This window comes from Taudactylus pleione, unplaced genomic scaffold (genome assembly GCF_031769625.1).
Source record: "Taudactylus pleione unplaced genomic scaffold, aTauple2 ptg000019l, whole genome shotgun sequence".
NCBI lineage: Eukaryota > Metazoa > Chordata > Amphibia > Anura > Myobatrachidae > Taudactylus > Taudactylus pleione.
The window spans coordinates 33,866,928-33,882,422 of record NW_028284421.1 but is presented as its reverse complement, the minus strand read 5'-3'; the positions used below and the strand labels follow the sequence as shown (position 1 = coordinate 33,882,422).

The following is a 15,495-nucleotide window of genomic DNA, read 5'->3' as shown; positions in this document are numbered from 1 at the left end:
AATGACTCCAATAAATCTGAGCTAAGTAATGTCAAATGGATTGTTATTTATTGGAGAAACACGCAGATAAATAATAAATAGGTCAAATAATCTCTGGAACCTCTAAGGAAAACATGGCTGCGTTGCCTCCCGCAAAGCAGAGAGAATCCCTGTAGTTACATCGCCATCACTTTATCTTATTTAAATTAAACCAGTGCAGCAAAAAGATCATGGGACAAATGTAATAGGGTGAGAGCTGAGTAGTAAACTCTCACACTGTTACATTGGTCGAGTTGTATCTTCAAAATGGGAAAACATGTGAGTTTGCCTGTTCTCGGACTCTATTACATTGGCCGAGTTTAAGAAGTGTGAGAAAACTTTAACATTTTCTAAACTCTCTCCCTATTACATTTGGCCCCATGTCTTTATCACACTTCATTGCAAAGTCACCCGGGCACCTAATCTGCACTAAGTAATTAATGCCCTTGCATCTCTGCAAATACCACTGCCTTAATCTGGGGTGGATGTGGGTTATTATATTATAGCCACATATTATTCTACCACTGTCTACATCCCTTTAAGTAAAGTAATTGCCAGCATTACGTCTGATCTCTCGAGCCCCTGTGTATTCTTCTCTTCCTATGAACTGATTTAGCTATGTGTTATTATAGCGTGTCTATTTAAGCAATATATCACAATGTAGAAATTTTTAGAGATGACCACGGTAAGCATGTAGCCAACACTTGCACTCTGCTCACTGTTGATTTGAAACATACATATCATTATACACAATTCTGATAATTCCATATAAAATAAGAGCTGCTTTGCAAAGATTGATAGAGACAATGAAATGAATCTGTGGAGAATGCAGTGATGCAATTATTGAGCTTCTGGGCACAAGGGGTGAAACTAGTGTGAAGTGGCAGATCAGCTTTCAAACACTGACGTCCAAAAGATAAACTATCCACAGGAGCAGCTTGGCACCTGCTGCCTGCTCTGACAAATACAGAGACTTATGTCAGCCAGGCTTCAATATTATAGAAGTAAAAATATACTCTGCTTTGACCATTATAGTATGGTGAAATTTGCCAATAAAAGTAGCAATTTTCCAAAGCATGATATACCAGAGTTATACAGCTTTCCCTGTTCTCATTTACACTAATCTCCTTTACGTCACTGCTCTAACACAGGAACACTCCATCTCTCTGACCCATGTAATCTCCCTTTCATCATCTCTCCAATTTTCCAAATGTTTTTTTTAACAACACCTTCCCCAGCACAGCTACAGCAGTTTATATTTAGCCACCTCATCAATACTGCTCATGTCTGTGTTATACCACTTCCAACACCACTCGTTTATCTGATAATTAGTTACCTTTACAATAAAGTTAATCTACTTTTTATACCATCTCTCCAGCATTGCTAATCTCCATTTCATATAACCTTCCCACTGCTTACAACTTGACTGTTATAGATACACACACCTTTTGGTTGCCTCCACCGGGAGGAGGCAGCCTGGTTGGCACTGTGGAGGGCACGGCTTGGCAGAGGTAGGCGGGTCTGGGTGTGGTGGTGGGGTGGCTTGACAAAGGTGTGCGGGGCTGGGATTACTGGCATTGTGTACTAGGGGCAGAGCATTGAATCGCGTCATCGGCAGCCTGTGCCGCTTATTGGGCCTGATTCAAAGATGGACGGTATTGCAGAGCCGCACAACGCACAAGTGCGGCTCTGCAATTCCATCCATCTAAGATGCTAATGCAGCAGGAAGTGTCTGTAGGAAACAGACCCCTTGCTGTTTCTGCAATCCCAGTGCTGCAACCGGTCGCGATGGTTGCTTCTTTGGCCAGGCTGCATAAGCTGAAGCTTCCCCCTCAGCCTGACTGGGTCCAGGTCTCTTGCGGGACCAGCAAATCTGTGAGATCCTGGCCCCCATATCTAGAATATAGACATTGAGATACAATATGTGGACATGGTTCTTACTGGCACCTTCTAACTCCAATACTAACGTGATATTAACTTAAGATATGTCTATAATACCCCTTTCAGACATACCAAGGGGTCTACCTGGAAATTTCCCAGGTAGAAGCTGTAGTGTGAAAGGGGGGTCTCGACCAAATACCCGGGATTTTGCACAGGAGAAATCCCCGGGTCTGAGGAGGAAACTTCCCAGGTGTTATGTCTGAAAGGGGTATTAATCAACATTATGACTGTCAACATTTTGACTATCTACTTTTTAACCAGTGGCAGATTATACCCCAGTAAAATGACCCCAAGTGAGCCCCGACTCCTGGCTCTGTCCCCCCTTGATGATAGATGCTTACTAGTATATTGCAGGCAGGGGCAGGAGACAGTCTTGGACTCTCCTGCAGTGATAAGTGGGAGATCTATAAAAGCTTGAAGAGAGATAAAATGAAGAGAGATAAAGTACCAACCAATCGGCTTCTGTCACTTTACAGGCTGTGCTTAAAAAAAGGACAGAAGATGATTTGTTGGTAGTTTGGGGCAGATGTACTAAGCTCTGGAAAGTGATAAATTGGAGAGTGATACACTTACTAAGAAATTAATTAATTATGCCTTTTATAATCTTCAAAAGATAAAGCTTGGTCAGATGTTGACAGGTGGAAAATTAATCCTATAACTTTAGTAAGGAAAATTATTTTAGAACACTAAGGGCCTTATTCATAGGTGGACACAGTGATGATGATGCACGCAAACGGCCAATGTTTTCAGCCTGCACATGTGTCCGAGTAACACTGCGCATGTGTCCCGATTGTTACTGCATGGTGACACAGAACAAATTTGGACGCCAGTGTGTGTGGATTTTAGTGGTGTTTTTGGGAGGTAACAGGGTGGTGTTTAGGCAGACATGAACATGTCGCTTCCATGTCACTAACAGCGGCTGCATCTAAAGATGCAGAACTGTTCAAACAGGACGCCATGTCCAGAAGGAGAAACTGCGCTGGTACAAGTTTTGATGGCCATAATCCCGACCGGCATCCTGACCAGGTTAGAATCCCGACGCCTCCAGGTAAGTAAGCCTAACTAAACCCCTACCCCTAAACCTCCCTCCTTGCAGCCTAAACCTAACCTCCCCCTAGTGCCTAAACCTAACCCCCCCACCCCCCGCAGCCTAAACCTAACCTACCACCCGCAACCTAGACATAACCCTCCCCCTAGTGCCTAACCCTAACCCCTAACTCTAACCCCAGTACTTACCTTCGGGACCCCGGTGGTCAGGATGCCGGCGCCGGTAGTTTGATAAGTGTTGGGATTCCTGCGTCTGCATTCTGAAAGCTGGAATCCCAGCAGTTGGGATTATGAACGCATCCTGTTTTGATGGTGCAAATAGGCATCTCAGTATGATCAAAGTCAGCCGCAGTATTAGCATAAAGACACAGGCGCGGTTATGTCGAAAAGATGCAACTGCATATGCGACCAACTAACAATCATCCCCTAAACCACTGTGATTATAAAAAATATAAGAATAAAATAAAGATACAATTTTATTAATTAAGAGAGTGTTTATTATAACTCTATGCTATGGTTTAGGATGATTTACAGCAAAATAGATTATCTCTATCAGTGTTTGTAGAAGCTCAGACTTTGCCAAATCACATTGCTCACATTGTTCATATTTACCTTTCAATATATTAAATTAATCCAGCTACTCGTTGACCAGTATAGACATTACTTGTTACAGATAATTGGTTAAAAAGCTATGAACTTAAAGTATTTTGTATGTTTGTTGTGGCTAGGTATATGGACATACATTTAGATGTACTTGTTTCCAGCTGTGTTTTACAATGAACAGCATGTCACAATTGTTATTTGTTTATGTGTTTTTAGGATACCCAGAGCCTGAGGTTACTTGGTACAAAGATGATCAAGAGTTGGATCGATATTGTGGTTTGCCAAAATATGAAATTCTCCACAATGGGAAGCGGCACACCTTACAAATTTACAAGTGTGTTTTGAAAATAGCTTTGCTAGCTCAATCCTAGCCAAAAGCCTGTACTTAACTTTGATCACAGTAACTTCATGTAATCTCTCTTCAACAGGTGCAGTGAAGAAGACGCTGCAATTTATCAAGCATCAGCCAGAAATAACAAAGGCATTGTTACCTGTTCTGGAATACTAGAAGTTGGAACAATGACTGAATACAAAATACACCAAAGGTGGTTTGCAAAACTCAAGAGAAAAGCAGAAGCCAAAATGCGTGAGATTGAGCAGAGTAGGAGACGAGTGAAGGAGAACTTTGAGGAAGGGGAAAGACTGAGAGCTTTGAGTCCTGAAAGGATTCAAAGAAAGAGAAGGTTTTCATCAGAAAATAAAGAGGATACATCATTGTCAGTGGCCAAAGATGATTTAGTTAAGGTTCCTAGTCCAGATCCAAATTCCAGGATGGAAGAGGAAATAACAAACACAAATGAGCAACCACATAATCTGACCAATGGCTTCAGCGTCTTGGAAACGCAGCAAAAAGAAGAGGTAACCACCAATGGTTATACTGTACCTGAAAATATAGAGGAAAATGGTAAAGAATTTCTGGCATATGTCTATGAAACAGTTGAAGTGATAACAAAGAAAACCACATTAGAGGAGTCCTATGCGAAAAAGAAGAAAAAAGATGAAGCTCCTCCCTTACCTGGCTCAGTGAAAGAGGAGACAGCACAAGGAAGCACCAAGAAACCAGAAGGCATAAGTCCTGCTCCAAGAAGGTCTCGATTTGGCAAAGATGTTGCCAAAACTGCAGACGGAGAAAAAATGGAGGTTCAGAGATCAACGCTAACATCTAATAAAAGGTTTGCACCTTCCACTGCTCCAAAGAAAATAGGAAAAACTATAGCAATAAAAGACACCAAAAAACTGAAAGATAGCATTATGCCCAGCAGTAAGGCAGTTGAGTCTCCCATTCCAAAACCAGGTCATTTACAGACTAAGGATGATGTAAATTTTTCTCTAAAAGAGATGTATTTTGGGGACTCTTTGGCACTCCCAGAAGGAGAAGTGGGTACACAAGCACTTGAAAGAGACAAGAAGGTAAAGTCTGAAGGTACTGCACACAGTGCAAATCCTTCAAAACCACTAACTCAAGGGAAAATGAAGGAAGTTCCAAAAGCAGCCCCACGGCGCTCAAAAGAGCAAAGAGAATTGTCGGTTGGACGCAAACCTCCACCAACAACAGTTATGAAAACTGAAGTCCCTGTAACTGCACCAGGCTCAAACGTCAGTCAGATTATACCAGCATCAAAGACAAAATGTGAACTGCAAAAACCACCTGTGGAGAACCCCCCAGATTCTTCTACCTATGTTTCAGTCCCAGTATGTGATACAATTGACCATAATTTAGAGAAAGTAGAATCAGCAGTGCTGGTTCCATCTGCTAATTTATCCGCTGAGATCGCACTACAAAACGGTATCAAAGACAAACCTATAATTTTGAATAAGGACAAGTCTACATTTCTAGAGTCACATGAACCACAAGCCTCGGAGACAAACATGTTATCCTCAGTAGACCCTGATGAAGTAAGTTTTTTTCTTGTTTACTTGTCTCATACAGAAATGTTTCCGTCTTAACTAAGATCCTGTGTATTCCATTGAAGGCACCTAATTATAGCCAAGACACTCATATGTTTGGACTGTTTAATCAACAGTACCATTCCACCCATGTTCTTCTGTGCAAAATATCTCATGTCACAATTGTCATGTGAGGTCCTATTCCATGGTATATTGACATGTGATGTAGTGAGAGAGATTATTCCACACATAACCACATAACATTGTTTTATTTATCTTTATTTTTACTATGTTTAAAAATTAAATTCTGTTGTAGAAAAAAAAATAATTAACACGATTCTGATGTAGTGCTGCATGGTCCTTTGCCAACAATAAATAAATAAGCGTAGTACTGTATAGTGTAAAAGTTATTTGTCCTGTGTTGTAATGTTACATGGCTGTTTATGATTGGCAGTGTAGGATGAAAAGAAGCATTCTTTCCTAATTTGTCAACTTTGTCACTATATGCAATGCTAAATTGCTTAATCACTTAACTGGTGCTGTCGCATGGGATGTGATTGCAGCCAGCTGGGCTTTTGCTGTCACATCCCGATGTGATTGTGCTATTTGCCTCTGACACTCAGCTTTTAAATGGAAATTCATTCTTCATCCATGTGCAGTATTTCCTTCTGTCGCTCCGCCCCCAGCTAGTGATGTAGCGGTCTGTGACAGCCGACATCACTGCTGAATTTGCATCTCAGAATGTTGTGCAAACGGTATTTGCTACCAAAAGTGAGAGTTGGGAAACTTCAGTTTCCCTTCAAACACTAATACACTGATTTCTGCTACTTCAGCTGGAGCTGACACACCTGACGGGTGTGGTAGGTTCAAATCCCGACAGAATAAACCCGGCAGAGGTGAAGATCCCAATCGCTGAATAAGGTAAGTATACTAACCCTATTCTACCCCCTAACCCTCCCTTAGGGGTGCCTAACCCTAACCTCCCCCCCCAAGTACCTAACCCTAACCCCCCTCTAAGTGCGTAAACCTAACCCCCCCCCCGTCCCCGCAGCCTAATCCTAAATCTCCCGGGGGTTGCCTACCATAACCTTCCCCCGGGGGTGCCTAACCCTAACCCTCTCTTCCCCTAGCCTAACCCTCCCGGGGGGTGCCTAACCCTAAGTCCCCCCGGGAGCCCTGACACCTAACCCCCCCCCCGCGGCTGTCCGCGCCTGGCGGCCGGCTTACCTTTGTTCGGTATGCCGGGCATCAGACTCCCGGCGTAGGTCTAATGACAGGCGTCAGGATTTCAACACCTGTCATTAGCACTTTGCCGGGATTAAACAGTCAGGAAGCGGGCGATCGGTATTTAGACCGTTGGCTTCCTGACTACACCCCCCCTGACATACTCTGTGCTGCACTCTGCATGTGGGGGATTAGGAAGGCAAATGTCACTGTGGGCTGAGTAATGATCCTTAAAGGACCATTGGTCCTAGGAGATGGAGGTGTTTAAAATATTATTCATGACACAGGACTCTGTGGATGGGGGGGGTAGTGCCACAATGTGGACTATGGATACTTGGGGTAGTGCTAATTAGAGTATGTCACTAGGAATCTACTACCACTAAGGGGGTGGGGTAACAATACTAGGGATCTTTTGACACTGGGGGATCTATTGCCATTGGGGTGTGGGAGGTAGTGTAACATGTAGCCTAAGGACATGTGTGTGAGGATGGGGGGATGGGAGTGTGTGACACCCCTAGGCGTATTTTTGACCTTTTTGTAGAAACAGATCATCTGTTAAGTGGTTAAACAATGTTTCTGTATACACCTGAGAAAAGTGAGCTGCAATCTTTGAAGGAATTTGTGGATTTACAAAACTTTGCAGAGCGTTTGATATGTTTGAGCAGATATAAGCTCTGTGAATTGCAACACGCTGTTTCATCGTGATCACCACACCACCAAATCCAGACCTCCCAACCTTACAGATTTGGGCAGGACAGTCCCGCTTTTCGTGCACTGTCCCTCTGTCCCACCCATGGGCCGCCATGTCCCGCGGGGGAAGGGGGGGGTAGTGTCATGGTTGGGTAGTCTCTGTCTCACCTGCTGTCCTGCATAGCAGAGCAGTCGTGAATGGATGCATTCACTATGGAGAGGGTCTGGAGGCAGCCCAGCAGTACGAGAAGCGCTGGTCATGCCCACAGCATGACAAAAAAATAGGGGTGGCTCATGACCACGCATCTGACTTGCAAGGCTACATGACACACCCAGAGCCGTAACTAGACTTTTTGGTGCCATGTGCCAGAAAGAGCATTGGCGCCCCCCTCATTTTTCAAAGGGACATAATGCACCCAAAAAAGGGCCATGGCTTCATGGGGAAGGGCCAGGGAAGAGGCAGGAGAGGCCAGGAGATGCTGGGGATGAAATAAGAGGAAGCTACAAGCAAGAATGATAATAAACAGAAATTTGATAGGCCCAAACAGCGCCCCCTAACCTGTGGTGCCCTGTGCGATGGCACCGGCCGCACTACCCTAGCTACGGCCCTGGACACACCTATTAATGTTTGCATGCCAAAGGCGCTCCTCTCCTTTCCAGTTTTCTCCTTCCTCTCCTTCCCAATGTTGGGAGGTATGCCAAATCCATAAAAATAAATACCCTTTGTGCAGAAATGAAAGCTGCCTTTAATATTCGCTAATGAGAGCAAAGTGGGTTCCTCTGGAGGGTGGATGAGCTGGTGGACTTGCCTTCCCCCCTCCATTCCTGGTCGTGTATCTCCAGTCATGTATCTCCAGCTAGAGGTGGTTTAAGAAAGGAGAGGACCCGTGTGCATGCTCCGTGCGCGCCCCCCTCCTCTCTGGCTTTGTGCCAGAGTCTACTGAGCATGAGCATCTCTCCGGGAGCATGGTGCCCGTGCCACATTCCTGGAGACTTCTTTATTATGCATGCGGAAAACACCAAAGAAAATGTCCGCCGCACAATCTCTGCTGTACTGGAGTGCTGATCGGCACGGTGCTCACGCCGATGTTCATGTAGTTGAGTGATTTATTGCAGCTGCGCAAAGATTTCTGAAACCCTACGACACATGCACTGCACAGACACAAAGGCGCTGTTGCAATCGATTCAGACGGTATCAGAAAGGTTGCGGGAAAGTGATGGGCGGTGATTGGGAGGTGGCAATTATTGCAGGCAAAAAAAGATCGTTAACTGACCGTATAATGGGAATGTCGCGGGCGTGTCAATGCAAGCGGCTGCGTCTCCAGATGCACAGCCGCAAGGATAGGAGGCCGTGGTTACTGGTGGAGACTGGTGCAATTTTGAATAGTGCAACGGAATGTGGCTTATAAGGATGCACTAATCTGTATTATAGCATGCACGGGCACTAAAAGTGGGGGCCTCAGCCACATGGATGTATATAAGGAAAGGAGTTTGTAGGCCATTTGCATAAACTCACAGACGGGCAACCGACAATACACGCTGCAGCCCACGACTCAGAACCAGCCCCATAAACTCCATATAGTTCTTCTCAACCATTTCCTTTCTTGAAGTGATTTGTTAAATGTAACTATTAACAATTAGGGCTCCATTGAGCAATGATACTAATTGCTGATGGCATATTTAGTTTAGTGTCACTGCATCTTGCTGCCCATCTGCTCATTGCTGGCAATAGGGATCGTACCACTATACATCTATGTCTGTGGTTCTCAAACTTGGTCCTCAGGACTCCACACAGGTCACGTTTTCCAGGTCACCCTGCAAGTGCACATGTGTCGTTATTACTCACTGACACGTTTTAAAAGATCCACAGGTGGAGCTAATTATTTCACTTGTGATTCTGGGCTATATTTATTAACATTATTTTTACTAAAATAAAGTGAAAAAGGGTGTTTTCACACCCTTTTCACATTATTTTAGTATCACAAACAGTTACTAAAGGGCAATTGGAGTAAAATTCGTAAAATTCTACTCCAACCCCTAAGTATTACTTATTTTTAGTAATCATATCGCATTTCCCATAATTGTATTGGAAAATGTGATCTGGCCAAAGTTACTAAATATAAATTGTAAAAAAATACCGGAGAAAGCCCTGAGATAATAACGCCACCTGGAGGTGGAGTTATCCAGGGTCTTCCCCGGTTACCAGACTCCTGCTCCACTCTGAAGGTGAAAGCAGAGCCTGGAGCTGGCCCTAGTGATCAGCTGTGTGGTCTAAACAGACCACACGCTGATCTCTGCTAAACAAAAGTAAAAAAAAAAAAAAATTACCTGACTCCAGGGACCAGTGATGCGGGCTCCAGTGATGTCCTCCCTCCGGTCAGCTGGTCTCCCATACTGCAAAGCGGCCCGGTCGTCACCTGACAGGGTCCCAGTGCAGTATGGGATGTCAGCTGACCGGAGGACATGGAGGACATCACCGGTAAGTGTAATTAAGGGAGAGGGGGGGTCGCGGAGGGGGGGGGGCACGGGGGGCCGCGATCAAGGGGGTGGGGCTTAGCAACGGGGCAGGGCTTAGCGCCGGGGGGGCAGCAGCGGCTGCCGGTCGGCGCATGCGCGGGACACTTGTCACGGTATTTTTTCTGCGAAAATACCGTGACTAGTGTGCGGAGGGGATTCGCAGGGACAGAGCTTTCTCACAAGCTCTGTCCCTGCAAGGGATTTGTAGTAAATCCCTGTGATATTGCCTGAATTCACAAAGCGAATTCACTCGGTAATATCACACTACAATCTGCATTACAAATGCGGATTGTAGTAAATAGAGCCCTCTGTGAGGTGTTCAAAGGAAATAGAGAGAAAGGAAAATCAGGTAAATTAGTGCACTCTATCTCCAAATAAAATGAATGCATAAAAACTTAATTTATTGGATATGCTTTAAAATGACACTGTTGAACACTGATAAAGTTTCATATATAGATGTCCAAATAAATTCATAAAATAGAAAGTGAGCGAAATATAAGATAACATTTTTTACAGAAAGACAGTGGCCCTGATTCAGAGCCGCTCGTAAGCGGCCGCTCGTTCGTTCTGACCGATGTTCGCACATCTGCGCAGACCTTCATGCAATCATGTGCAGTTTTTAAATGTATGTGATATTTCATCTCTCATCCTGCCTACTGCATATATACTCTGCACAGACCTTCATGCAATCATGTGCAGTTTTTAAATGTATGTGATATTTCATCTCTTGCATAGAATTGTTTTTACATGTATAGTCTATATTGTTCAGTGAAGCATAGTTTATGGTATATATCTGGCCTGGCTTTTGCTCCAACTCAGATCAAGTTATCTCCTTTGATCACACAGAGCAATTGAGTCAGTTGTAGCCTGTCTTAATCAAGGATACCACTCCTTTATATTCAGTCTAGGGGCAGCTGGGGCTGTTTGCAGCTGGGGCTAAAAACACCAAGTGTTAAATGCACAAAGTGTGATTACATAACAGTTAATCAAACAGTTGAACAAACATTGACCAACATCGAAGGTAATTTCAGATTAAGAAACTGATTGCTTTAAAATTTGTCTAAAAATAACAAACCTAAAACTCACCATGTACTACACATTTCTTTTTATCAACTCTCTCCTTTGTATTTTCTCTAAGGATATAACATCCCTAACTCTCCCTGCATCTCCCCTCTCTGGGCACACTGCCGCCCTATTGAGTCACTCACCTCCTCTAAAAACTAATGAGCTTTCTTTTCATCAAAAATTGACAATTACAGCCTCATTGTGTCACTATAAAAAACTTTTACACACCTACAACTATATCTACTTCTCCATCCTTCTGCTTTTATTATCTGGTGACATATCACCAAATCCAGGCCCCTCACACATACAGCGGATTTACTATGGAATATATATCCTGCAAACGTCACATGTCTCCCATCACCCTCCAAATCAATAAATGTGCCTTATAGAATTCACACTTGATCACAACTTATTATTTTACATCTGAACATCTCTTTACAATAACTGCTTTCACCAATTTCGACATTTACCTGAGACTGCTGGTTCACACGTTAACCACACTCTCTAAATAGCCCCACATTAAGTGGCTTCTGCCACCCGTCAGACTTCACGTAAACTGATATAACAGCCATGGCTTTCCACAAACACCTACAAAAACTGCCTCTTAAAGTAGAATGTCAGTGGCGTAAATCTTAATTCAAATTACTTCCACACATACTGCAAAATAGGAATCCAGCCATCTGTCATCCTAACCCTCTGTCCTACGCTTACTGTCTACCCCATCTGTGTCACCCCTGTCTGTCTGCCCATCCCCTTTAGAATGTAAGCTCTCGCGAGCAGGGCCCTCTATCCTCTTGTGCTTATCCTTTCTTTACTTATACTATCTGCTCTATACTCAAAAGCACCTAACCCGTGACTTTTGCCATCCTGCTTCTGTTGCAGCAGTGTTTATATACCATGTACTTGTCTTGTAGTGTCTTAAACTGTATGACACTGTTTTCTTGTTCTGTTCAACTGTTTATGTACTATGTTTCTGTACTATGTAAGGCGCTGCGGAACCCTTGTGGCGCCATATAAATAAAGGATAATAATAATGTGTACGGATTTTAATTAGGGGTGAGCGGGTTCGGATTTCTGAAATCCGAACCCCCCCGATCCGAGGCAGATCCGAGTCAGGCTCAACTTTTCCCGCCTGACTCGGATCTGAAATCGAGGCAAAACGTCATCATCCCGCCTTCCGGGTCTCGCGGGTTTTGGATCCTATATAAGGTACCCGCGTCGGCGCCATTTTCTCACTCGGCTGTGGACAGTGAAGAGGGAGGGTGGGAGTTAGGGCTGGCTGGGCTGTGTAGTGTAGTGTAGTGCAGAGTAGTGTTGTGCTGTGCTGTGCAGCGCTGCTGTTGTCCATAGGGGCTGTGTCCACTACTTCAAAGTCCATAGGGGCAGGCTGTGTTGTGCTGTGCTGCTGTTGTTAATAGGGGCTGTGTCCACTACTTCAAAGTCCTTAGGGGCTGGCTGGACTGTGTTGTGCAGTCAGTTGTCCATAGGGGCTGTGTCCACTCCAAAGTCCTGTGCAGTGTACTAGTCCTAAAGGGGTGCTGTAGTGTTGTCCAGGGGGTGCTCTGTTCATCAGGGGTGCTCCCCCCAAGTACTAAAAAAAATATATTTTTTCTGTGTTTGTGAATTGTGTGCGCAGTAGCCGCACGTGCATCAACAAAGTAGTGCCAAGCGTGCGCCTGTGTCATAAGTAAAGGGCACGCTGGCTTGACCGTTAAAGGGTGCTGTAACCCCCAAAGTACACTCCAAACCAAATAAAAAAATATTTTCTGTGTTTGTGAATTGTGTGCGCAGTAGCCGCACGTGCATCAACAAAGTAGTGCTAAGTGTGCGCCTGTATCATAAGTAAAGGGCCGGCTGGCTTGAGCGGTAAAGGGTGCTGTAACCCCCAAAGTACACTCCAAACCAAATAAAAAAATATTTTCTGTGTTTGTGAATTGTGTGCGCAGTAGCCGCACGTGCATCAACAAAGTAGTGCCAAGCGTGCGCCTGTGTCATAAGTAAAGGGCCGGCTGGCTTGACCGTTAAAGGGTGCTGTAACCCCCAAAGTACACTCGAAACCAAATAAAAAAATATTTTCTGTGTTTGTGAATTGTGTGTGCAGTAGCCGCACGTGCATCAACAAAGGAGCAGTGCCAAGTGTGCGCCTGTGTCCCATAAGTAAAGAGCCAGCTGGCTCATTTCTTAAAGGGTGGTGTAACCCACAAGGTGCACTACTTTCCAGCAAAAATAAAAAAATATTTTCTGTGTTTGTGTGCGCCTTAGCCGCACGTATATATCAAATCGATATAACATAAATGGAGGACCAAACTTTCTCCGATAAAAATAAAATAGAGAAAGATCAAGAACCACTTCCTCCTAGTGCTGAAGCTGCTGCCACTAGTCATGACATAGATGATAACATGCCATCAACGTCGTCTGCCAAGGCCGATGCCCAATGTCATAGTAGAAGCCACATACAATCCCAAATGACAAAGTTCAGGAAAATGACCTTAAAAAAAACATTTAAATCATCTGAAGAGAAACGTAAACTTGCCAATATGCCATTTATGACACGGAGTGGCAAGGAACGGCTAAGGTCTTTCCCTATGACTAGTGTGTGTCATACTAGTATGACTAGTATGTTCATGACTAGTGGTTCAGCTTCACATGACTATGGAAGTCCTCCTCCCGCTAAAAAAATCAAACGAGATAAGCTGGCAAAAGCACAGCAAAGAACTGTGCGTTCTAAGAAGATATCACAAATCCCCAAGGAGAGTCCAAGTGTGGTGGCGGTTGCGATGCCTGACCTTCCCAGCACTGGACGGGAAGAGGTGGCTCTTTCCACCATTTGCACGCCCCCTGCAAGTGCTGAAAGGAGCACCCACAGTCCACTTGCTGATATGCAAATTGAAGATGTCACTGTTGAAGTACAACAGGATGAGGATAATGGTGTAGCTGGCGCTGAGGAGGAAGTTGGCGAGGAGGATTCTGATGGTGATGTGGTTTGTTTAAATCAGGCTCCGGGGGAGACAGTTGTTGTCCGCGGGATGAAAAAGCCCATCACGGTCATGCCTGGGCAGAAGACCAAACATTCCACCTCTTTGGTCTGGCAATATTTCTATCCAAATCCGGACAACAACTGTCTTGCCATATGTACCATATGTAAAGGTGGAATAAGTAGCGGTAGGGACGTTAACCACCTAGGAACATCCTCCCTTATACGGCACCTGCAGCGCGTTCATAATAAGTTACTGTCAAGTTCAGAAACTTTGGCTAAGACCGTAAGCAGTCCAGGGACACCTAAATCCTGTTGTCCTGTTGTATCCAAGCGCCTGCAAACCACACCGTCAACTCCCTCCTCGTCAATTTCCTCCTTAGTCAGGATCGGAAGTAGTCCTGCAGGCCATGTCACTGGCATGACTGACTCTCCTATCCGGGATTCCTCCGGAGGATCCTGCATTGCTACGCCTCCTGCTGCCGCTGCTGCTGTTGCTGCTGCTGGGAGTCGTTCATCATCCCAGAGAGGAAGTAGGAACACCACTACTTTTACTAAACAATTGACCCTCCAACAGTCCTTAGCGAGGAGGATGAAGTACGACAGCAGTCATCCTGAAGCAAAACGTATAACTGAGGCCTTGACTGCTATGTTGGTGTTAGACGTGCGTCCGGTATCTGCCATTAGTGCAGTGGCATTTAGACAATTGATGGAGGTAGTATGTCCCCAGTTCCAAATCCCGTCTAGATTCCACTTCACTAGGCAGGCGATACCGAGACTGTACAGAAACATCAGAAAAGTGTCCTCAGTGTCCTGAAAAATGCCGTTGTACCCAATGTCCACTTAACCACGGACATGTGGACAAGTGGAACAGGGCAGACTAAGGACTATATGACTGTAACAGCCCACTGGGTAGATGTATCACCTTACGCAGCAACAGCAGCAGCGTCACCAGTAGCAGCATCTCAGAAACGCCAGCTCGTTCCAAGGCAGGCTACGCTGTGTATCACCGGTTTCAGTAAGAGGCACACCGCCGACAACCTCTTAGAGAAACTGAGGGAAATCATCGCCCAGTGGCTTACCCCACTTAGACTCTCTGGGGATTTGTGATATCTGACAACGCCACCAATATTGTGCAGGCATTACATCTGGGCAAATTCCAGCACGTCCCATGTTTTGCTCACACAATAAACTTGGTGGTGCAGAATTTTCTGAAAAGCGACAGGGGCGTGCAGGAGACGCTTTGGGTGGCCCAAAAAATTTCTGGCCACTTTCGCCATTCAGCGACTGCGTGCCGAAGACTGGAGCGCCAGCAAACACTCTTGAACCTGCCCCGCCATCACCTGAAGCAAGAGGTTGTGACGCGGTGGAACTCAACCCTCTATATGCTTCAGAGGATGGAGGAGCAGCAAAAGGCCATACAAGCCTATACATCCACCTATGACATAGGCAAAGGAGGGGGTATGCACCTGACTCAAGCGCAGTGGAGAATGATTTCCGTGTTGTGCAAGGTTCTCCAGCCCTTCGAA

The 15,495-nt window shown here is 44.9% G+C and overlaps 1 protein-coding gene across 1 annotated transcript in view; it reads left to right on the top strand.

Moving 5' to 3' along the window:
• The window catches only part of ALPK3 (alpha kinase 3), a 186,000-nt gene that overhangs the window by 69,281 nt on the left and 101,224 nt on the right, over positions 1–15,495 (top strand). The window contains exons 4-5 of the mRNA XM_088446714.1: positions 3,826–3,943; positions 4,038–5,505. Of these exons, the coding sequence (XP_088302840.1) occupies positions 3,826–3,943; positions 4,038–5,505 (1,586 nt within the window). The remainder of the gene's footprint in view (positions 1–3,825; positions 3,944–4,037; positions 5,506–15,495) is intronic.